General features: G+C 38.2%; 1 protein-coding gene and 1 long non-coding RNA gene across 3 annotated transcripts in view; one reads left to right on the top strand and one right to left on the bottom strand.

Annotated features, from left to right (window-relative positions):
- Positions 1–5,135: 5,135 nt before the first annotated feature.
- LOC122211616 lies at positions 5,136–6,096 on the bottom strand. The gene is made up of 3 exons (XR_006198740.1): positions 5,877–6,096; positions 5,379–5,497; positions 5,136–5,215 (listed from the first exon to the last, which is right to left on the bottom strand). It is a non-coding gene; the product is annotated as an uncharacterized LOC122211616 (long non-coding RNA).
- Positions 6,097–6,268: 172 nt separating this feature from the next.
- Positions 6,269–22,042, top strand: part of WDR64 (WD repeat domain 64) — a 140,414-nt gene continuing 124,640 nt past the window's right edge. The window contains exons 1-2 of one of the 2 annotated variants that reach the window (XM_042926034.1): positions 6,269–6,599; positions 11,839–11,969. In XM_042926034.1, the coding sequence (XP_042781968.1) occupies positions 6,455–6,599; positions 11,839–11,969 (276 nt within the window). In that variant the 5' untranslated portion in view covers positions 6,269–6,454. Of the gene's footprint in view, positions 6,600–11,838; positions 11,970–22,042 lie in introns of those variants that run through there. The other variant, XM_042926035.1, reaches the window with a different exon arrangement.

Raw genomic sequence — 22,042 nt, 5'->3', positions numbered from 1 at the left:
CTGGACCCCTAAGGCCCGCCATCGTTGTCCTTCCTGTCCTGTTACTGAGGCCTGCCAAAGCTCTTCACTGGTGGTGACCATCCAGGCTGTGCTCTCAAAGCTTCAACCTAAATCTAGCTGCTATAGAGAGGTAGGTGCTATATTTAGAACACACATTTTCCACTTGGCCTTTTCCCCAGTAGCCATGAAAATATAGTACAAGTCAAATATAGGTTGTGAACGTGATCATAGTCTGCGAGGGCACCACTGTCCCTGCACAGCCTCTAACAAGGTCCCACAGGAGGACCACAGTCCTGAGCCAGACCTGAAGGTGGCCCTGGGTACTGGTGACAAGCACAGTGTGGAAGGGCAAAGGAATTGTCCTCTATGAGGGTGTTTACCCCTTCTACCCCTGTTCAAAAGACCAGTAGAAAATCACTAGCTTCACTGAACCCCCATTCTAAATTCCCTGGAAATGCAGAATCAAATAGGGCGGGGTGATCTCTCCACCCTGGTGCATTGAGCAGTAGCTGAGGGGGGGGGGGGGTTCCGCCCTCAAAACCTTGATTTGTCTTTAAAGATTCCAATCTGGATTTGTCATCTATGAGACTTATTAACCCATCCACACCTTTAAAAAATTCATCTAATTTTAAATTTTTTTTAATCTTTATTTTTGAGAGAGAGAGACAGCATGTGAACAGGGGAGGAGCAGAGAGAGGGAGACACAATCTGAAGCAGGCTCCAGGCTCTGAGCTGTCAACACAGAGCCTGATGCGGGGCTGGAACCCACGGACTGTGAGATCATGACCTGAGCCAAAGTTGGACACTCAACTGACTGAGCCACCCAGGTGCCCCTCATATAATTTTATATTTTAGATGTATGCAAACATTTAACAAGTTCTATATGTTTAATATGTTTAATGTTCACTATGTTTTCATCACACTTCCTATCTAGTCTACAGTAAGTTCTCAATAAATATTTGTTGAATGAATAAAGGGCTCACTATATTTTTTTCTAAAGCATTCATTCATTCATTCGTTCGTTCATTGGTGCTGAGTCCCTGCCCTCACAAAGCTTACATTCTGGTAGTGTTGGGATAGATAATAACCAAGTAAGTACATGTGTAGTGTGTCAGATGCTGATATGTGCCATAAAGAAAAAATAAGGCAGAGAAAGGGTATGGGGGAGAGAGTGAAAAGATTATTTTGTACAAATGGTTATGGATAGCCATGCTAAGTTCTGCAAGCACAGGGAGGATGTACTGGGTTAGGACTGTTCTTAGCATTTTGGAGGAAAAACAAGGAAACCAATGTGGCTGGAGCAGAGGGCAATTAAGAAATGAGGGCAGAAATATGGGTGAGCAGTGATTGGGCAGATCATGCAGGGCCATGGCCATTTTAATAAAAGGACTTTTGCTTTTACTTTCTCAGAGTAAAGTCCAGGGAAACCTATATGGGAGAAGAATAATAGCAAGGAAGGAAAAAGAGGAGTAAGAGGCTTTTGGCAAATGTGTAAGGATTTTGATAGAGTCATTATTATAATACTATTAACTGTTAAAGATATTTATTATACTCAACAGAAGCAGACTAATACCAGAAATATGATTTATATTGTCAGTAATGATATATATTTTTATTTATTTTCAGAAGTATGTTATGATAGGAGATGGCAAAATACCACACCTTAAAAAGCAAATGCATAAGGACAGACATAGACCAATGGAACAGAATAAGCAAATGCATAAGGACAGATATAGATCAATGGAACAGAATAGTCAAGATATAACCCTTCACATATATGGTCAATTGATTTTTGACAAGGCTGTCAAGACCATTCAATGGGGAAAGGAAAGTCTTTCCAACAAATGGTGGTAGGAAACCCGGATGTCCAAATGCAAACAAAAAACAAACAAAAAAATCAAGTTGGACCTTTCTCTTATACCATTTAGAAAAATTGACTCAAAAAGGAGCAAACCACTAAACTTAAACACTAAAACTATAGAACTCTTAGAAGAAAACATAGGATAAAAGTCTTCATTGCATTGGCTTTGGCAATGATTTCTTCAATATGGCACCAAAGGCATAGGCAACATAAGAAAAAATACATAAATGAACTCCAACAAAATTTAAAACTTTTGTGCATCAAATGACACTATCAAGAGAGTGAAATGACAGTCAATAAAATATTTGTGAATCATAGATCTATGAAGGATTAATATATAGAATATAAAAAGAACTCCTGCAACTCAACAATAACAACAACAAAAAACCCCAAGCAACCCAATTCAAAAATGGGCAAAGGACTTAAATAGACATTCCTTCAAAGATACACAAATGGCCGACAAGTGCATAAAAAGATGCTCAATATCATTAGTCACTACAGAAATGCAAATCAAAACCACAATGAAATATCACTTCACACCTGCTAGAATGGCTATTCTCAAAAAGTAAAAACTAAAACAAAAACTGGAAAATAATAAGTGTTGGCAAGGATGCGGAGAAATTATAACCCTGGTGTGCTGCTGCTGAGAATGTAAGATGGTGTAGCCACTATGCAAACAGTGTGGCAGCTCCTCAAAAAGTTAAGCATAGAATTATCATATGATCCAGTAATTACATATATCTATCTATCTAATCTCCAAAAGAATTGAAAGCAGGGACTTCAATAGATATTTGTACACTGATGTTCATAGCAGCCAAAATGTGGAAATGAACCACATGTCCATTATCAGACAAATGGATAAACCAAATGTGGCATAAAATGGAATCGTATTCAGCCTATAGAAAGGAATGAATTTCTAGTACATTACAACATGGATAAACCTTGAAAAAATTATGCTAAGTGAAATAAGTCAGACACAGAAGGACGAATATTGTATGATTCCACTTACATGCGGTACCTAGAATAGGCAAATTCATGGAGATGGAAAGTCAGGGGCTGAGGACTGAGGTGGGAGGAAATGGGAGTTAGTGGTTAAGATCACAGAGCTTCAGTTTGGGATGATGAAAAAGTTCTGAAATAGACAGTGGTGATGGTTGCATAACATTGTAAGTGTGCTTCAAGCCACTGACTTGTGTACACTTTTATGTTATGTATATTTTCACAATAAAAAAGTAGATGCAAATTGTGCCTGCATTTCTCAGAGTAGGAAAAGGAAACAGATGCAACCAGCTTATTGAGCAAGCTGGACTCAGCAGGTGTAAGCAGAAAGTAACTTTACTCTCTCCCATTACTGATTTCAAATGTCTTCTCTGCACCTGTTCTTTAACTGCCTTTGAATGATATTTTATGAGGTTCCAAAGCCTGTCTTCCTTGATTGGTAAAGTTGTCATCTGATGTTGGCACCCTCAGATTGTAGCAGATTTTAAGTGCTGTCATTTTCTAGGGTGATTTGTGGGTTCTTTTGAGGACCTGAAGTGACAGAGATCTTTCTCTCACAAGTCCCTTGACAGAGGTAATGCCTTTGTCAGCTGTCTGCTTGCATCTCCCCCTAGGACCCTGGTTAGGGCCTCCAGACCCTGCAGGCAGTCTTCTCCAGTAGGGGCCCTCAGAGTCTAGCATCTACTCCTCTCGAAATGTATGCATTCTAGTCACACCAAATTCTGGGTGTGGACTGCTGTGGAGAACTGGCCAGCCTCAGTTTCTCCCCTCTGGTGCCCACTGGGTAGAAAGAAATTGAGAAAAGTCTTGGCCCTTTGACTGCTCTGAAATTCCAAGGAACTGTTAACTAGTGCTCTCCTCGATCTCCTAAGAAACTACCTTCTCTTCAGTAGTTTGAAGGTGAGAATGAGCTACTACCTGCAGAACTGGCTTCCCAGTATCTCTGTGCATCTTCCTGCATGGACTGTGCAGCCCTGTCCTTTAGAATGGGGGAGTTCTTCAGTTGTATTGTGGGGCCCCTTCCAAGGCATCAAGGGGTCCATTTTAATATCTTCCTACACTGGAGCATTAAATCATCCATGTGCCTATATTCCAAGCAAATCCTTTATAAAATACAAGGGGGCAGTGAGGGGGAATGGAGACATGTTTTATCTGTCATTCTTGCATGGGATCACTGATAACCCCCAGCCTTCCGCATCATACACATGTCATGTGAGAGGGAACTTCAACACTTGCACAATCAAGTAAACTTCCAAGGACTGGGATGCATGCTTCCCTACTCTCTCTAACCTTGGTCCCTGGTGGGAAACAGAGCCCTTACAGAAATATCTTGCCAAATATATCTGCATCTTTTCCTGCCTTATGAAACATAATTTAATGAATGTAGTTGAATTAAAAAAGAGAGGGAGAGAGAGAATCTTGCATGTCTTCAGTTCTGAATGTCAGTTCTCCTAGTGCATATAGCTCCTCAGATGCGTAGGAATCAGCTTGATGTATAAACTGTGTATCTGTCCACATTCGCCTTCCCCAATGCAGACGTTTAAACAAATGCATACATGTGTTTAAAAATGAAATTTCACTGAGAACCTTGCCCTTAAAAGCAGAGAGAGAGAGATATCTCCACACCAATACCCATTGTAGTGAAATTTTTATACACTTGGGAGAAAAAGAACATTTATAAGCTTCCTGTGTGTGCATGTGTGTAAGGGGCAGGGGATAAAAACAAGTTATGTACAAAGAATCAGGGATAGACTAGCTTATGATTAGCAGCAGAAACTGATTTGAAAAGACTTCTTGTAACAACATGAGAAACAAAAGACAGTGGAATAAAATCTTCAGAATATTAAACGAAAGTGATTTCCAACCTAGGATTCTATACCCAACCTAATATCAATCAAATGCAAGAGAAGGTTAAGAATATTTTCAAACATGCAAGGTATAACAAAAATGTATTTTCCAGGCACTATTTTTGTACGTAAGCCACCAAAATGAGGGAATAACAAGAAAGGCATAGGAGATTGGATAAGGACATTTCCCAAGTGATGGCAAAGGTGGAGAGCAGTATAACAGCTATGCCCTGATACACAGATGGCATCAGTCCAGGCTTCAGGAATGTGACTCAAGAGACAGGCACATGGAGGGGTGACATCAGGATGCCTTCTCTTGTATCATCTTTTTAGACTAGCTTGGGGAAACCATTTCACCTTGTAAATGTACTTTATTTTTTCAAGTTTATTTATTTTTTAGCAATCTGTACACCCAACATGGGGCTCAGTCTCATGATCCTGAGATCAAGCGTCACGTGTTCTTCCAACTGAGCCAGCAAGGCACCCCTCTAGAACAGTTTTTGATTTACTGAAAAACAGAAGATAGTGCAGACAGTTCCCATATACCTACTCACCCAGTTTCTCTTTTTATTAACATCTGGTACTAGTGTATTTGTTACAACTGAGGAAACAGTTTTGATACTCGCTAATAACTAAAGGCCCCAGCTTAGCCAGAATGCTTTAGTTTTTACCTAATGTCTTTTTGTGTTCCAGGATCCCCACCAGGATGCCACGTTACACTGAGTAATCAAATCTCCTTAGGCTTCTCTCGACTGCGATAGTTTCTCAGACATTCCTCATTTCTCATGACCTTGATAGTTTGAGAAGGGCTGGTCAGGGTTTTTTGTTTTGTTTTGTTTTACCGAAGTACAGTTGACAAACAATGTCGTATTCATTTCAGGTGTACAACATGTGGCTTGACATTACTCAATGCTCACCATAAGTGTAGCTATCATCTGTTACCATCCTATATCATTACAATATTATTGACTATATTCCCCATGCTGCATTCAACTAATAACATCTTGAAGAACTTTCGTCTCAATCAAAAACTACCCCTTCCCCACTCCTGCCTCACTTGATCATTTCCACTGAAGGTCAATGCATAAAGGAAGAAGAAACTTCTTTATTCCCTAGGACCTCTAAAGATATCTTTATTTGGGACAGAAATGACAAATGCTGAAATATACCTTCATCTTGAGAAGTTTTTGGTTCCATATCCAGCAAAGCTACAAGAATGAGTGGTAAGGTGACTCTCCACAGCATTTTGAGGAAGGCAGATGGTTTGAGGTAGGAAGAGATCTAGGAGAGGGAAAGTAATGCCAAGTCTCTTTCACTGGCCTTTACCTATTCGACTTCCCTCCAGACAGTGTACATACACACACACACACACACACACACACACACACGCACGCACAGTTTGTGGGGAAGGAAAGCTTAATGCCCTCCTTATGAAGGAAGGGGAGGTGACAGAGATATTATGATGCAATGGGGGCCATTTGAAGGACACTGGTAACATTATGAGGTCAGGATACTTACTGAAATGTTTGCATATATGAAATGCATTAGATTAAGTCAGGGTTCCTCCCCGCTAACATCCTAGTGATGACTCTGACTCCTACCCACAGTATGGGATTTTAAGACCGAAGGAATGAGACCTGGGACAAAACTGAGACAGCAGGGAGGCACTGTACCAACTGGAAGGTTTTCCAAGTTGGCAAATTTGTGCTGTTTATTTCTGTACAGAAATAAATAACTCTATGTCCCTATGGATATCAAGGAGGGAAAGCATTTAAACACTGCACTTCAGATTAGCAATTTCAAGACAGCCTTGAAAGGGTTTGAAAAATTGATTGAACATGTAGCAGCCCAGAAAAGAGATGAAAGAGCAGGCCTGTTTATACAAAAAGAAGGTAAGATCAGTGATTATAGGGCACCCAATTGGGTCTGTGGTTAGAACTGTCCAATGTTTTAAGCCACTAAAGAGAAGCAATGTTGCTTAATAGCAAAGACATTGAATGGGAGGCCTGAGTTCTGACTCTGTCCCTAACTAGCTAAGTCATCCTGGGGAAGCTTTGTTCATTTCCTTGAACCTAAATTTGAGACATCAAAAGTAAAATTAAGGGGTTTCCTTAAGTGGCATCTAAGAATTCTTCTGTGGGATCTACCTCTGATGTCTTGCTGGTTGACCTGGGATTCCCAGTAGTGCACAGTGACCATTAGCGAGCCATAGAAGCTGCCCTGCCACCTCTTAAGGGTATCATGAGACCATAAAGACATTCATAAGCAGGGCAAAGTTTTTCTGAAACTTTTGTTCACTGCCTGGGCCTCCCCTTATGTCTCTAGGCTGGAATAATTTGGAGCATGCCAAGGTAAGGGGAACAAGGTAGGCAGTGGTCTGCCAGGATCATTAACAGCAGAAATACCAACACAGAATGGAAAGTACACCACCATGGTCAGGACTCAAGGGGACAACTTTGGGGCACTGAGGACAGCAGTGACAAATAAGGCTTAACAGCAGAGTAAAAGACTAATGGAACAAATCCTGCTGTTACAAGAAAAGCAGCAGAGCCCATACAATTGCAAAGGGGTCAGCATGGCCAGCCTCTTAACGTGCCAGGCTGGACAGCCACAAATGAGTTAAATTGTTGACTTTCCATATCAAACACAAAACTGGTATTATTTGAATAGTGTTTAAGAATTTGTAAATCACCTTAATAAATATAATTTAATTGATTCTCACAACAAATATTACTGTTATTGCTATCACCCCCATTTTACTTGTCACCCCAAGTCACTCAACCTCTGTGTGTTAGAGATAAGACTCAGGGCTTCTGGATGTAGTATTTAGATGATTGTGAACTTGGCTGTGCTTTCTAAACCTGTAGACAAAACTTATTTTTTAATTTTTATATAGTTAAAAAAATGTTCCCCAGTCTGTTTACCTGTAATTATCTGTAATTGATTTTCCAAACCCTTACCACTTTTGTTGAACCCTGTCTGGATCTCAGCTCCCCTTGGCCAAGCTTACATCATCATAAGAAAAAGCAATGCCAAAAGACAAGAATTCTCTCAAACTCCCTTTACTCCACTTCTGAGTTTCCCAAACCAGCACCTTTCATTCTTCTATCCCTCCTTTTCTCCAAAGCCATCACTCTACTGCAACAACTTCAAAATCTCCTTTTTTTTTTGGCTTTGTCCTCTCAAACTAAAAATATACCCAAACGTCCTGACCTTGACTTGTTCTTCCCTATAAGCTGCCACTGTATGCCTTTGCTTTGATTCACCACTAAATTTCCCCACAGTGTCACCACTTAATTTTCAATCTACTCAAGTCTGACTTCTCTCATCACTTTGCTGAAAATGCTCTTACCAAGGTATTTCATCACCTTAATACGGTTGCCGAATTCAATCAATTGTTTTCATTTTCCAGCTTACTTGGCTATTTCACTGCATTAGCAGCTTGCTGCCTCTGCTTCCAGAAACTGTCTCCTTCTGGGTGTCTCATCACACCTCTCTCCTTTTTTCCCTTTCTCATTCTTTCTTTGCCTCCTTTTTTTTTTTTTTTTTTTTTTTGAGCCTTGCCTGTGTTCTCTATCAACCTTAGAGCAGAGACTCCATCTACATAGTCTCCTGAGCCAGATATCTTGCTATAACCTTTGACTATTTCATGATGGTATCTCACTCTTGGGTTATTACAACAGCCTTTCAATATAATAGTCTTCTTGCCAAGTGTTATTGCCTTATTTTTGAAAATTTTTTAGACAAAGAGAGAAAGAGAACATGAGTGAGGGAGAGGGGGAAAGGAGGAGAGAGAGAATCTTAACCAGGTTCCATGCTCAGCTGGAACCCAATGCGAGGCTCAATCCCACCACCCTGGGATCATGACTTGAGTCAAAATCAAGAGTGGGATGTTCAACCAACTCAGCCACCCAGGTGCCCCAAGAGTTATTCTTTTAATTTTTTTTTTAAACTGACACATTGCTGGCTTATTAACTCAGCATTAAAGTCCATATATGTTAACTTGACATTCGGGGCTATTCCCAGCCATGCCTCAATCTACCTTTCCAGCCTCAGCTCCTGGAACTTCCCTTCATAAACTTTCTGTCCTAATATGAACTTGTCAGCATTCCCAATGACTTATGACTCTGATTTTGCACGTGTCATTCCCCAAGTGTAGAGTGCCTTTCTTCCTTTTTTGTGCCTATAACTTTTGCTCATCTTTTAAGACCCAAATCAAATGTCATCTCTTTGTAAGAACTTTCCCCAGGCAAAGCCATCCTTAGCACACTGTTAACTTGCCATTTTGAGGACTTTCCCTGCTGCACCTAACCTGCTGAAATGTGTGTGTTCCTGCCTCTTCTTTGCCGTAGCACTTGAACTGTGAGTGCTTTGAAGGCTTTATAACCTTATGGTTAGCCCAGAGTCTTATATCCAAGAAGTACTCTTGAAATGTGTGCTAAGCAAACAAGTTAATCTTGCTTTCACTTAAAGCTTGCAATCACAAAGCCACATTGAAAAACTTCCTTCCTCTATAGTATATATGTTTATGTGTATGTATATGTAAATATGTATCTATACAGAAAGAATATATTTTAATATAGCAATATATATTTTATATAATATTATACTATAATATGCCACAGTATAGTGTACAATAGATATGTAGATATACAGTATAGATTTGATAGAAAATAATAAGTACAGATAAATTTCCTTCCATGAGAGAGGGACTGACCTAAAAGATTGAGAAAGAAGAAATATAATCTTAACTTTCATCAGACTTCTAATACTAGCATATATTCATATTTATTCATAAGTACTGGAAAATAGGGTCTACTTCTCATGATAGGCAAGAAGCTAAGAACTAGAGAGAATGTTTTTAATGTAACAGTGTCTATCTCAAAAATGATGTCAAGGAATTCACCCAAGGAATTCATCTGTGTAATATTACTGTTCGATCATCTTGTCAGTGACCTGAGAGAATTAAAATAATCCAGGAAAGGAAAGTTTCATCATCCTCATCCAGTGGCATTTACAGTGAGACTCATTTATAAGGAGACACATCATACTCACAATGGTGTGAATTTAAAGCAGCTAAACTATTTGAATATCTCATAGGAATTTTACATTTAATAAGACCAAGAGGGAATGCTTTATTCTCCCCCTTCCAAGACCCATGGTCCTTCCTCAGTTGCTTCTGTTTTGGTAAATAACACCAATACTTGCTGAGTTTTAAAACCAAAACCGTGAGTGTCATTCTAGAACAGGATTTTTCAACTTTGGCACTATTGACATTTGGGGCTGGATGATTCTTTGTTCTGTGTATGTGTATGTGGGGTGAGGGAGGGGCTATCCTGTGCATCGTGGGATGGTTAGTATCTCTGGCCTCTACCTACTAGATGACATAGCACTTCCATTCCTAACTGCAACAATCAAAATTGTCCACAGTCAACATTGCCAATGTCCCTGTGGGAGATAGACGGCAAATCCTCCCCTGGATGAGACCTGTTGCCCTGGAATCCTGCTTGTCCTTCACTCCCCACTCCTGCCCCCAACAGCTTCCAATCAGTTATAAGTCTTTGTCATTCTACTTCCAACCATATCTCGCCATCGCCAGTGCTACCTCTCAGTGTCTATATCACTTATCATCCAATTGAGGACACTTTCAAGAGTGAAAGGGTTTGTTATTATTAACTAATTTGAGAATATCAGTATAAATTGGACTTTCCAAGACAGCCCAGGATGTACATTGGCTAGTGCATCGTTCTGGCCAAGCCTCTACTACCTGAATCCCAGATTAATGCACTAGCCCTTGCTAGGTTTATAGCTGTCACTCTTATAGCTGTCACTCTTTATAGCTGTCCTTACAGCAGCCAGTGTGCTTTGAGAAAAGTTTAAGGCAATACCTTACCATCATGCTTACTCTCATGCTTAGAATAAATTACAAACTACTGACTCCAGCTTAACCCTCCTTCTTGGTAATCTCACCTCACAGTGCTTTCCCTGTCCTCACTATACTCCATATCCATACACCTTCTCAGAACATGAGTCTTTGGTTGGCCTCTGCCTAAAATGCTGTTATCTAGCTTTACACATGGCTGAATTCTTTTTGCTTATTAGGTCTTAGGTTAACTGTTTTTACTTGTGTCCTTAGAAAGGCTTCCCTGCCCACCAACACTGATAGATAGAGAATTCTCTCATAGCTCCCTATTGGTTTCCTTCCCAGAACTTAGCTCACTCTATACCTAATAACTTTTACTTTGCTCCTAAGGTATAATATACATACATTGGAGCCCAAAGAACACAACTAATCTTAAGTATATAGCACGGCAAATTTGGACATTGGTAAACATACCTGCAGCTGCGAACCAGGTCCAGACAAAGAACATTTCTAGCATCCCAGAGTCTCCTCATGTCCTGTCACCTCTCACATTAGATAACCATTAATCAAATGTCTATCTCTAGTAATTAGTCTTGCCCATCACAATCTGTAAATACTTTATTTGTTGGTTTACTTGTTGGTTTGCTGTGTCTTCCACTAGGACATAAATTCCCAGAGGAAGGGAACTTGTCTATCTAATTTTGCATTCTAATTCCAGTGTCTAGCTCAGTTCCCACACATAACAAATTCTCAGTGCACCTTTGCTTCTAATTCCTTCTTGCCTTTAGACAGAACAGTAGCTCCCAAGTGAATCACCAAGTTTGGCAAAATCAATATTCAAGTATGGTGTGTGTGTGTGTGTGTGTGTGTGTGTGTGTGTGGTGTCGAAATAGGTTCAAAGAACCTATCAAGAATTACTCCCTTTCCTTGAAGATGGGCTGTAGCAGACACTCTTGATTGGTAAAAATTTTCCTGACAGGAAGGAAGTAATCCACTTTCTGATCTTTGTATTCCTGAATAAAACTCCTAAAATAGTTGAAATATAAGTTTTGGAGGAAAAACTAAACACCAAAGTAAAATATTTTCTTCTAATATTTTAATCAAGGGACGAGTTCTGTTTCTAATTAAAAGAACCTTAAAATGCAGCAGAATCTGGTTTTAATAGGTTGAAATAATGAAATAGATTAGAAAATAGAAAAAGGAGCTGAGAAATGCAATATAGTCCTTGAAGTCTGATAACGATGTTCCTGCACTTTGTTACGATGCAGATGCAATTGATTATGACAAGTTTTATGCAGCCGTGGAGGAACTCTTTGGTCCAGAAGTGAAGAATCAAGATGTGAAATGTTTTTACAGGAAGCTCTGCAACAACCCTGATGTGTCTGTAGACTGGTGTGAGGTAGTCACTTTTCATGTTCATTGTATGAAATCTGGGTATTATTTCTCCTTGTTCAGGATGAATAATTTAATCAAAAAGTTACTCCCACAGGGGTTAAGCTCACAATGTGTACATGGTATGTGTAAACTCCATAAAGATATGGCCACCATTAGGGTTCCTGCATGGTTCAGTCTATTAAGCATCCGACTCTTGATTTCAGCTCAGCGAAATCAAGACCTGAGCGAAAATTGGATGCTTAACTGACTGTCAGCTCTGTGCTGACAGCTTACAGCCTGGAGCCTGCTTCATATTCTGTGTTTCCCTCTCTCTCTCTGCCCCTTTCCTGCTCACGTTCTGCCTATCTCTCAAAAATAAATTTTAAATTTTTGTAAAAAAAATTTGTTAAAAAAACAAGAATAACAAATAGTAGAAAATGTCAACGGATAAATCTATCAAGGAATGTATAAGACTATCACACTTACCTGAAGGATTAAGAGAAGATCTGGAAAATTATTAAGGCACTCAATTTACAAAGATCTCAATTGTCCCCAGTAATTTGTTAATATTTATAAATGTAATAATTCAATAAAATAGATTTTTGGAATTAATACAGCTAAGCTAATAGATACCCAACACATCAGTAATTGAATTTTAATACATCTCTTCTCAATTTAATAATTCTTATAAATATTTCAGGTTGCTTTTAGAAATTGAAAAACATTCTCACAAACTTCTGGTGAGTACTAACAAGCCTGGAAGCTTCAGTCTCCAGATTAGCATGAAGATTCTACTGTGTACCATATTTTTAAAGCTTTTTCTTTTTTCAAGAAATGAAAAGTAAAAATATGATGTTCACTTAGATCTTTACTTGATTATGATATCAAAAGCAAATATATGAAAGCACCCTATGTATAAAAATATATATCTAGGTGGAAGTGGAAAGGGATTACCAGAGAACAAGGCTCATGTATCAAAGACAACGAATTGTAATTGCCAAGCTTACTTCTTTTTCCTTTTTTCTCTCCCTCCTTTCCTCCTTTCCATCTTTCCTTTTTGTTTCTTTTCTTTTCTTTCTTTTTTTTAAAAGCCTGTTGTGCCCATGGAAATGTTTTAGCAGAGCTTGCATTATAAATAGTTAAGCCTTCTGGGGGCGCCTGGGTGGCTCAGTCGGTTAGGTCGACTTTGGCTCAGGTCATGATCTCGCGGTCTGTGAGTTCGAGCCCCGCGTCTGGCTCTGTGCTGACAGCTCAGAGCCTGGAGCCTGTTTCGGGTTCTGTGTCTCACTCTCTCTCTGACCCTCCCCTGTTCATGCTCTGTCTCTCTCTGTCTCAAACATAAACGTTAAAAAAAATTTTTTTTAAGTAAATAAATATTTAAGCCTTCTATTCAATGGTCACTTTTCCAACATGTCTTGGGTTTTCAGCTGAAGATTTCTGAGATTTCCAGCATGGTTACCTGATTTCTATACAATTGTGACCTGTTTTTCTGGAACTACCACGAATTAATGTTTGTGTTGCTAAAATTCGAGTGAATTATGGTCATCTTGTCAGAATACGCTAAATGGAACTTTAAAGTAACTGCTGGTTATTCCTAAAGCTAGAACACCTGAAATGAAGGTTGGGCCAGGACCCGATATGCCCCCTGCTTAGATGGTTCAGGTCACACCAGACAGCTGTATTAGTAAGACAGTCAAAGAATGACTGAGAAACATTGGATTGTTTTTCCTCAGTGAAGGTACAACACAAAATCTCAAAGAAGCTTCACTAGGAAAGACCATCATCCTTGAGGTTGAACCCTTAGAAACTCTAGACCTGCACTGCCCAAAACACTTCTTCTAGCTACATGAGGCTATTTAGTACTGGAAATGTAACTAGTCTCAATTGAAATATGCTGTAATTGTAAAATACACACCGGATTTCAAAGATGTAATACACAAAAAGATTATAAAATATCTTACTATTGGTTACATGTTGAAATTATATTTTGGACATATTGGATTAAACAAATACACTATTAAAATTAATTCTTTTTTTTTTACATTTTTTCATGTGGCTACTGGAAACTTTAAAGTTATATATATTGTTCTCATTATATTTTTATCGGTAAGCACAGAAAATGTCAAAATAGACATAGAAGGAATTCCTCCTGATCAACAAAGATGGATTTTTGTTGACAAACAACGGAAAGATGGACAGACCATAGAAAGTATTCAACTTTGTTCTTTGGGAACAGTATCAGAAAAAATAAGAAGATATTTGTCGTTGTTCTCCAAGAGCATAAGAATAAGAGAAAAAAGTTTAATATAGTGTGTTTAAATATCACAAGTTCAAAGAAAATGATATAAGTAGCCACCATGATTGGAAATGTTTATCTGAAGAATGCGATGTCAAATTCTTTACTTTCAACTAGTTCTACAGAGAAGTCAAATGTACAAAATGTCCCTTTTATTTGGGCACAAGTATAAATAGAGGCCTAGATATCAAATATGTGAATATTTGATATATTCATATATCTATATATATAATATATATATAATAAGTGAAATTATAAATTCACATATATATATAATATGTGAAATTATAAATTCAGCTAATTGTTAAAGCAAATATGTTTTATCCTCCAATTTTGAAAATATGCCTTAATATTGCCCTGGAAGTCCACGTTAGAATTTAAAATTCTCACACCTTGCAGTTTCACGCTAAAATATAGAGACAAGGAGAGAGTTAGTGCCAGCCCACCTCCCTTAATTTTGCACCAATGGCCCCATCCCACATTATGGGGGACCATGCATGCACATATATGGATACCTCCAACCCATATGTCTAAGCTCCTTCTCCATCAACACTCTGCCTTGGGGACTCTTCAGTCCTAGGGGTGCACAAACCAGTGGTGTGTGGTCCACCCTCATGAGGATGTACCTAAAAGAGACTTCATGGGCCTGAAAGGAGGCTTGGAGCCCTTTAGGCAGGGAATTCTGGGGCCTCAGGAATCTAGGACATGGTTTAAAAGTATGAACTCCTAGTGGATAATGGCCCCTTAGCATCATGAACTAGAGTGGACCCTCTAAAGCTGAGCTAACCAACAGTAGTCACAAGGGCTAGTTACATTTAAATTAAATTAAATTAAATTAAATTAAATTAAATTAACAATTCAACTCCTCAGTTGTGCTGATTACTTTTCTAGGGTTCAATATCCAATGAGGCCAGAGACTATCATATTGGATAGGAGAGATTACAGAAAAGTCTTGTCATTGCAGAAAGTTCAAATGGCTCTATAAGCGTAGGTCCCAGGGATGGATCTAAAAGCAAGATTGCAAGTGCAAAGGCAGTTGTTTTGTCCTTTTTAATCTACTAATTCAATAAAATAGAAGATAAGTATACAGGGCGCCTGGGTGGCTTGGTCGGTTAAGAGTCCGACTTCGGCTCAGGTCATGATCTCACGGTCCGTGAGTTTGAGCCCCGCGTTGGGCTCTGTGCTGATAGCTCAGAGCCTGGAGCCTGTTTCAGATTCTGTGTCTCCCTCTCTCTCTGCCCCTCCCCTGTTCATGCTCTGTCTCTCTCTGTCTCAAAAATAAATAAACGTTAAAAAAAAAATTTGTTTTTTAAAAATAAAAAAAAAAGAAGATAAGTATACATATGAGCTATCTATCTATCTATCATCTATATCAACAAAAGCCCTTAACCACTGAAAGACTTAAAAAGTTTGAGAAATCAAATGAACACTAAAACAGTCAGTAATTTTTCAGGAATACAGAAATGGCTGTTTTTTTCCTAAATCTTGTAAGTGTACAAAATGAACGTGTTTTTCCAAGGATCTGGGCTCAGTCACACTGTGTAAATCCTTTGGATATTGTCCCATCTATTGGTACCTTAAATTCTATGTCACTAAACTTTGAGTAGCCATGATGTTGACAATCATCCTTACTGTTCTCAATTTTTTAATGAATATTTCTCACACACTCAATGGTTCATGTGCTGGAATTTCTAATGCGATATTTTTGGATCCCTAAAAATATGCAAATGAGTATATAACAAATGATTCATGTTGGGGTGCCTGGTGGCTCAGTCGATTAAGCATCCAACTCTTGGTTTCAGCTCAAGCCATGATCTCACGTTTTCATGAGTTCGAGCCCTGTATTGGACTCTGCAATGATGGTGTGGAATCTGCTTAGGATTCTCTCCCTCTCTCTCTATTTCTCTCAAAATAAATAAATAAACTTAAAACAAAAACAAAACAAATGATTCACGTGAACATCAAATAATTTATGCATTTCAAGAAATAACAGAAGTCTGTTTATATTATATCACACACCTAGATTCAGGAAACCAATGCTCAAACCAATTAACTCTGGTTAATCCACTTACCTGGAGTTCTACTTTAACGGATAATTTGGCCTCTGTGTATTTTGTAGGGTTCTCTGTTTTGAAGAGAGAGAAATATGTTACAAATGATTTGTTGTAAATAAACAAAACACTCTTTTGTTCTTGAAATAAATGAATGAATGGATGAATTCAGTCAATCCAGATTGTTTTATTGTGTAGATGAGGAAATGCAACCTTGTTCTTTCCCACATCTACTCTCTCTTTCTCCTTCTCCTGACCTTTCCTGTTAGAACACCAGAATTAACTCACATTTGTTTTTTCAGACACCTCCTTTTTATGTTCTCATTTAATCTTCATGACAACCCCCCCCCATGTAGATTATGGAAGATAATGTTATTACAATAATAAAGACGAGGACAATGAAACACAGAAAGGTTAATTGACTTACCTAAAGCCACAGAAAAAAATGAGTTTTGATCCTGGATCTGAGATTTTCTCCTTCTCTGTCCAGTAATTTCATATGACATTATTCAGTCACATCACTTGGGTCCTTATAAATCACACACAAGTTTAATACAAACACTTGTGACCAGCCTCTGCACACTGTATATATATAAAGGATAATGAGGTTGGAGAAAATAGTTCAGGAAGCCTCTTTTATTGTTCTGTCATTTTCGTCACCAACTATCTGTGCCAATGCTCCTAAGAGGCATTTCTATTTTGAGCAATGTGACCTAACCTTTCTGAGCTTCAGATCCATCATCTGTAAAATGGAAATTCAGTGCTGGAAGATTAAGTTTTTTTCAGTTTGGATTACCATTTTTTTTTTTTATCAGCCATTGTTAATCTTATCAGGTAATAAGAACTAGGTTTATTCTTTTAAAGTCAGGCACTGAATATACAAAACTGTTTTTGAATATAAATTTCTTTATGGTAGCAATGTCACAAAAAGGTACACTTTGTTTTTCTAGGTTTTTAGATGCAAATACACTTTTCCCCCTAGGTTTTAGATATAAACACAGTTGGAAAAATGGACATTTATAGAATAGCAAAAAATTATAATTCAACTAAAACATCTAGATCTCCCTTTTTAATTTATAAGGAGGAAAAATTAGATATAAAGAGATCTAAAGTAATGTGATTATCTTAAATTTATCAAACTAGTCACTGGGAGATTCTGACACAACAACACAATGTTAGTCTATGTTTCCAGTGGGCGATTCACAAACACATTTTTTTTCTGGGAGCAGACTCAAACTAATTTTAAAAAGAGGCATGCAACACCATATGGAATGCCTATAACGGTGTTCTCCCAAAAGTGAATTTAAAGTGAGTTATTATAAATCTAAAACTGTATCTGCTAACTTCAAAAATATTTTTTAAATGCTCCAGGGTAGGCTAAAAAAATAAGGTGCAGAGAGGCTTTCATTTTCTTCTGCTTTTTATTTTCTTTGAATGTTCTACATATTCCTTATGTAATCAGGAAAAGTATAGTTAAATAGATGAATCACTTAAAGCATGGAGCAAGTCCTTTAAATAACATAATTAAAAGAAAATTAATATTCTAATGCATTCTTAATAGTTATATAGTTATAAAGTACTCTAAGCATGTCACATGCACAATTACCTGTCTAAAATCTGAATTGTTATGCAAAAATTCTCAATAAGATACTAGCAAATCGAATTCAACAGCATATAAAAAGAATTATTCACCATGATCAAGTGGGATTCATTCCTGGGATGCAGGGCTGGTTCAACATTCGCAAATCAATCAACGTGATACATCACATTAATAAAAGAAAAGATAAGAACCATATGATCCCATCAATCAATGCAGAAAAAGCATTTGACAAAATTCAGCATCCTTTCTTAATAAAAATCCTCCAGAAAGTCGGGATAGAAGGAACATACTTAAACATCATAAAAGCCATTTATGAAAAGCCCACAGCTAACATCATCCTCAATGGGGAAAAACTGAGAGCTTTTTCCCTGAGATCAGGAACACGACAGGGATGTCCACTCTCACCACTGTTGTTTAACGTAGTGTTGGAAGTGCTAGCATCAGCAATAAGACAACAAAAGGAAATCAAAGGCATAAAAATTGGCAAAGATGAAGTCAAGCTTTTGCTTTTTGCAGATGACATGATACTATACATGGAAAATCCAATAGACTCTACCAAAAGTCTGCTAGAACTGATACATGAATTCAGCAAAGTCACAGGATACAAAATCAATGTACAGAAATCAGTTGCATTCTTATACACTAATAATGAAGCAACAGAAAGACAAATAAAGAAACTGATCCCATTCACAATTGCACCAAGAAGTATAAAATACCTAGGAATAAACCTAACCAAAGATGTAAAAGATCTGTATGCTGAAAACTATAGAAAGCTTATGAAGGAAATTGAAGAAGATATAAAGAAATGGAAAAATATTCCATGCTCATGGGTTGAAAAATTAATATTATCAAAATGTCAATACTACCCAAAGCTATCTACACAATCAATGCAATCCCAATCAAAATTGCACCAGCATTCTTCTCGAAGCTAGAACAAGTGATCCTAAAATTCATATGGAACCACAAAAGGCCCCGAATAGCCAAAGTAATTTTGAAGAAGAAGACCAAAGCAGGAGGCACCACAATCCCAGACTTTAGCCTCTACTACAAAGCTGTCATCATCAAGACACCATGGTATTGGCACAAAAACAGACACATAGACCAATGGAATAGAATAGAAACCCCAGAACTAGGAACCACAAAAGTATGGCCAACTAATCTTTGACAAAGCAGGAAAGAACATCCGATGGAAAAAAGACAGTCTCTTTAACAAATGGTGCTGGACAGCAACATGCAGAAGGTTGAAACTAGACCACTTTCTCACACCATTCACAAAAATAAACTCAAAATGGATAAAGGACCTGAATGTGAGACAGGAAACCATCAAAACCCTAGAGGAGAAAACAGGAAAAGACCTCTCTGACCTCAGCCTCAGCAATTTCTTACTTGACACATCTCCAAAGGCAAGGGAATTAAAAGCAAAAATGAATTACTGGGACCTTATGAAGATAAAAAGCTTCTGCACAGCAAAGGAAACAATCAACAAAACTAAAAGGCAACCAATGGAATGGGAAAAGATATTTGCAAATGACATATCGGACAAAGGGCTAGTATCCAAAATCTATAAAGAGCTCACCAAGCTCCACACCCAAAAAACAAATAATCCAGTGAAGAAATGGGCAGAAAACATGAATAGACACTTCTCTAAAGAAGACATCTGGATGACCAACAGGCACATGAAAAGATGCTCAACATCGCTCCTCATCAGGGAAATACAAATCAAAACCACACTCAGATATCACCTCATGCCAGTCAGAGTGGCCAAAATGAACAAATCAGGAGACTATAGATGCTGGAGAGGATGTGGAGAAACGGGAACCCTCCTGCACTGTTGGTGGGAATGCAAACTGGTGCAGCCGCTCTGGAAAACAGTGTGGAGGTTCCTCAGAAAATTAAAAATAGACCTACCCTATGACCCAGCAGTAGCACTGCTAGGAATTTACCCAAGGGATACAGGAGTACTGATACATAGGGGCACTTGTACCCCAATGTTTATAGCAGCACTCTCAACAATAGCCAAATTGTGGAAAGAGCCTAAATGTCCATCAACTGATGAATGGATAGAGAAATTGTGGTTTATATACACAATGGAATACTACGTGGCAATGAGAAAGAATGAAATATGGCCCTTTGTAGCAACGTGGATGGAACTGGAGAGTGTGATGCTAAGTGAAATAAGCCATACAGAGAAAGACAGATACCATATGGTTTCACTCTTACGTGGATCCTGAGAAACTTAACAGAAACCGATGGGGGAGGAGAAGGAAAAAAAAAAAAGGTTAGAGTGGAAGAGAGCCAAAGCATAAGAGACTCTTAAAAACTGAGAAAAAACTGAGAGTTGATGGGGGGTGGGAGGGAGGGGAGGGTGGGTGATGGGTATTGAGGAGGGCACCTTTTGGGATGAGCACTGGGTGTTGTATGGAATCCAATTTGACAATAAATTCAAAAAAAAAATCTAAATTGTTGAAAGAGAAATTTGACATCCTTGAGGCTATAGATCATCATACGAAAGATGTTTTCTGCTCTTTAAAAACATTACAAACATTGAAACATTTCCTTTCAAAATGTAAAGCTTTAGCTGTCTCTTTTTTTTTTATTATTTTATTTTATTTTTTTTTTGAGAGAGAAAGAGACACAGTATGAGCAGGAGAAGGGCAGAGAGAGAGAGACACAGAGAGAGGGGGAGACACAGAATCCGAAGCAGGTTCCAGTCTCTGGCTGTCTGCACAGATCCTGACCTGGGGCTTGAACTCACGAACTGTGAGATCATGACCTGAGCTAAAGTCGGGCACTCAACCGACTGACTCACCCAGGCTCCCCTTTACCTGTCTCTTCTGAAGGAGTTTATCTGGTAGAAAGGCTCTTAAATTTTTCCTCAGAAAATTGTAATTTTTAGCATCCTTTGGAAATCACTTATGGTAAGCATTGTACTATTGTGTAACATTATAAGAAAAAGTAGCACAATTTGTCATTTATAAGAGCAGATGTCCTGCAAGAGGGCACGTACCTATCTATAGATGTGACTATAAAACACACATATGACTGACTGCATGGACAATGTGCTATCTGTGCAGGTAGCAGGGGTGCCCAGTGGACAGGTTTCAGCTAGTAAAGAGGACACCTGAGCTCTGCTTCCCATACTGTCTCATAAAATTGGGAATGATATTTACTCAAATGTTGACTTCGATTCAGTTCCTACCCAGCACGTGGTGCAATCTAGGTACTTTCTAATCTTCTGAATTCCTAAGTAATCCAATCATGATTCCCTCATCTGATTCTGACACCAAAGCATAAGTTTGGGGAATTATTAGTATTTTACAGATGGGAAAACTTAGGCACAGAGAAATGAAAGAATGTGCCCGAGGTCACATGACCTGTAGGTTTGGAACCTGCATTTGGACCTAAGTGTTAGTCTAAAGCACCAGTGTGGCCCCTCAAAGGACATCCTCCCACATCTGTTCTCAGACATTTAGCAGATATGTTCTCACTATCTCTGTACGAATTACACCAAAATTGCAAATTGAGTTAAATGGCTATCTGTAAACTGCTTTTAAAATATAGGTATCATACAACACCCAGTGCTCATTCCCTCTCCCCCATCTCCTATCCACCCTCAGTTTGTTCTCTGTATTTAAGAATCTCTTGTGGTTTGCCTCCCTCCCTCTCTGTTCATAACTATCTTTTCCCCTTCTTGTTCTGTTAAGTTTCTGTTAAGTTTCTGTTAAGTTTCTCAAGATCCACATATGAGTGAAAACAGATCTGTCACTCTCTGACTGACTCATTTCACTCAGCATACCTTCCAGTTCCATCCTTGTTGCTGCAAAATGGCATGATTTCATTGTTTCTCATTGCCAAGTAGTATTCCATTGTATATATAAGCCAATTTGACAATAAATTATATTCATAAAAAATAAAATTATAAAATCAAATATAAGTATCATAGACACATAGAACATTGTTTCAAATTAGGTGACAACAGATATGTGTGCAGTTCTCCTACCCCTGCGAAAAACTGGAATTCATCAGCACAGAAATAACATCATTAACATCATCATTTCATATTATTATCTAAAATTAATCTCACACTATTATCTGGAGTTAAATTGGTTGCTAGTGTTTGTCATTTTTTGTTGTATTTTGCACAAGTAATT

The sequence above is a fragment of the Panthera leo genome, chromosome F3, assembly GCF_018350215.1.
Source record: "Panthera leo isolate Ple1 chromosome F3, P.leo_Ple1_pat1.1, whole genome shotgun sequence".
Lineage (NCBI taxonomy): Eukaryota > Metazoa > Chordata > Mammalia > Carnivora > Felidae > Panthera > Panthera leo.
The sequence above is the reverse complement of the archived record's forward strand: the minus strand, read 5'-3'. Positions and strand labels throughout refer to the sequence as shown.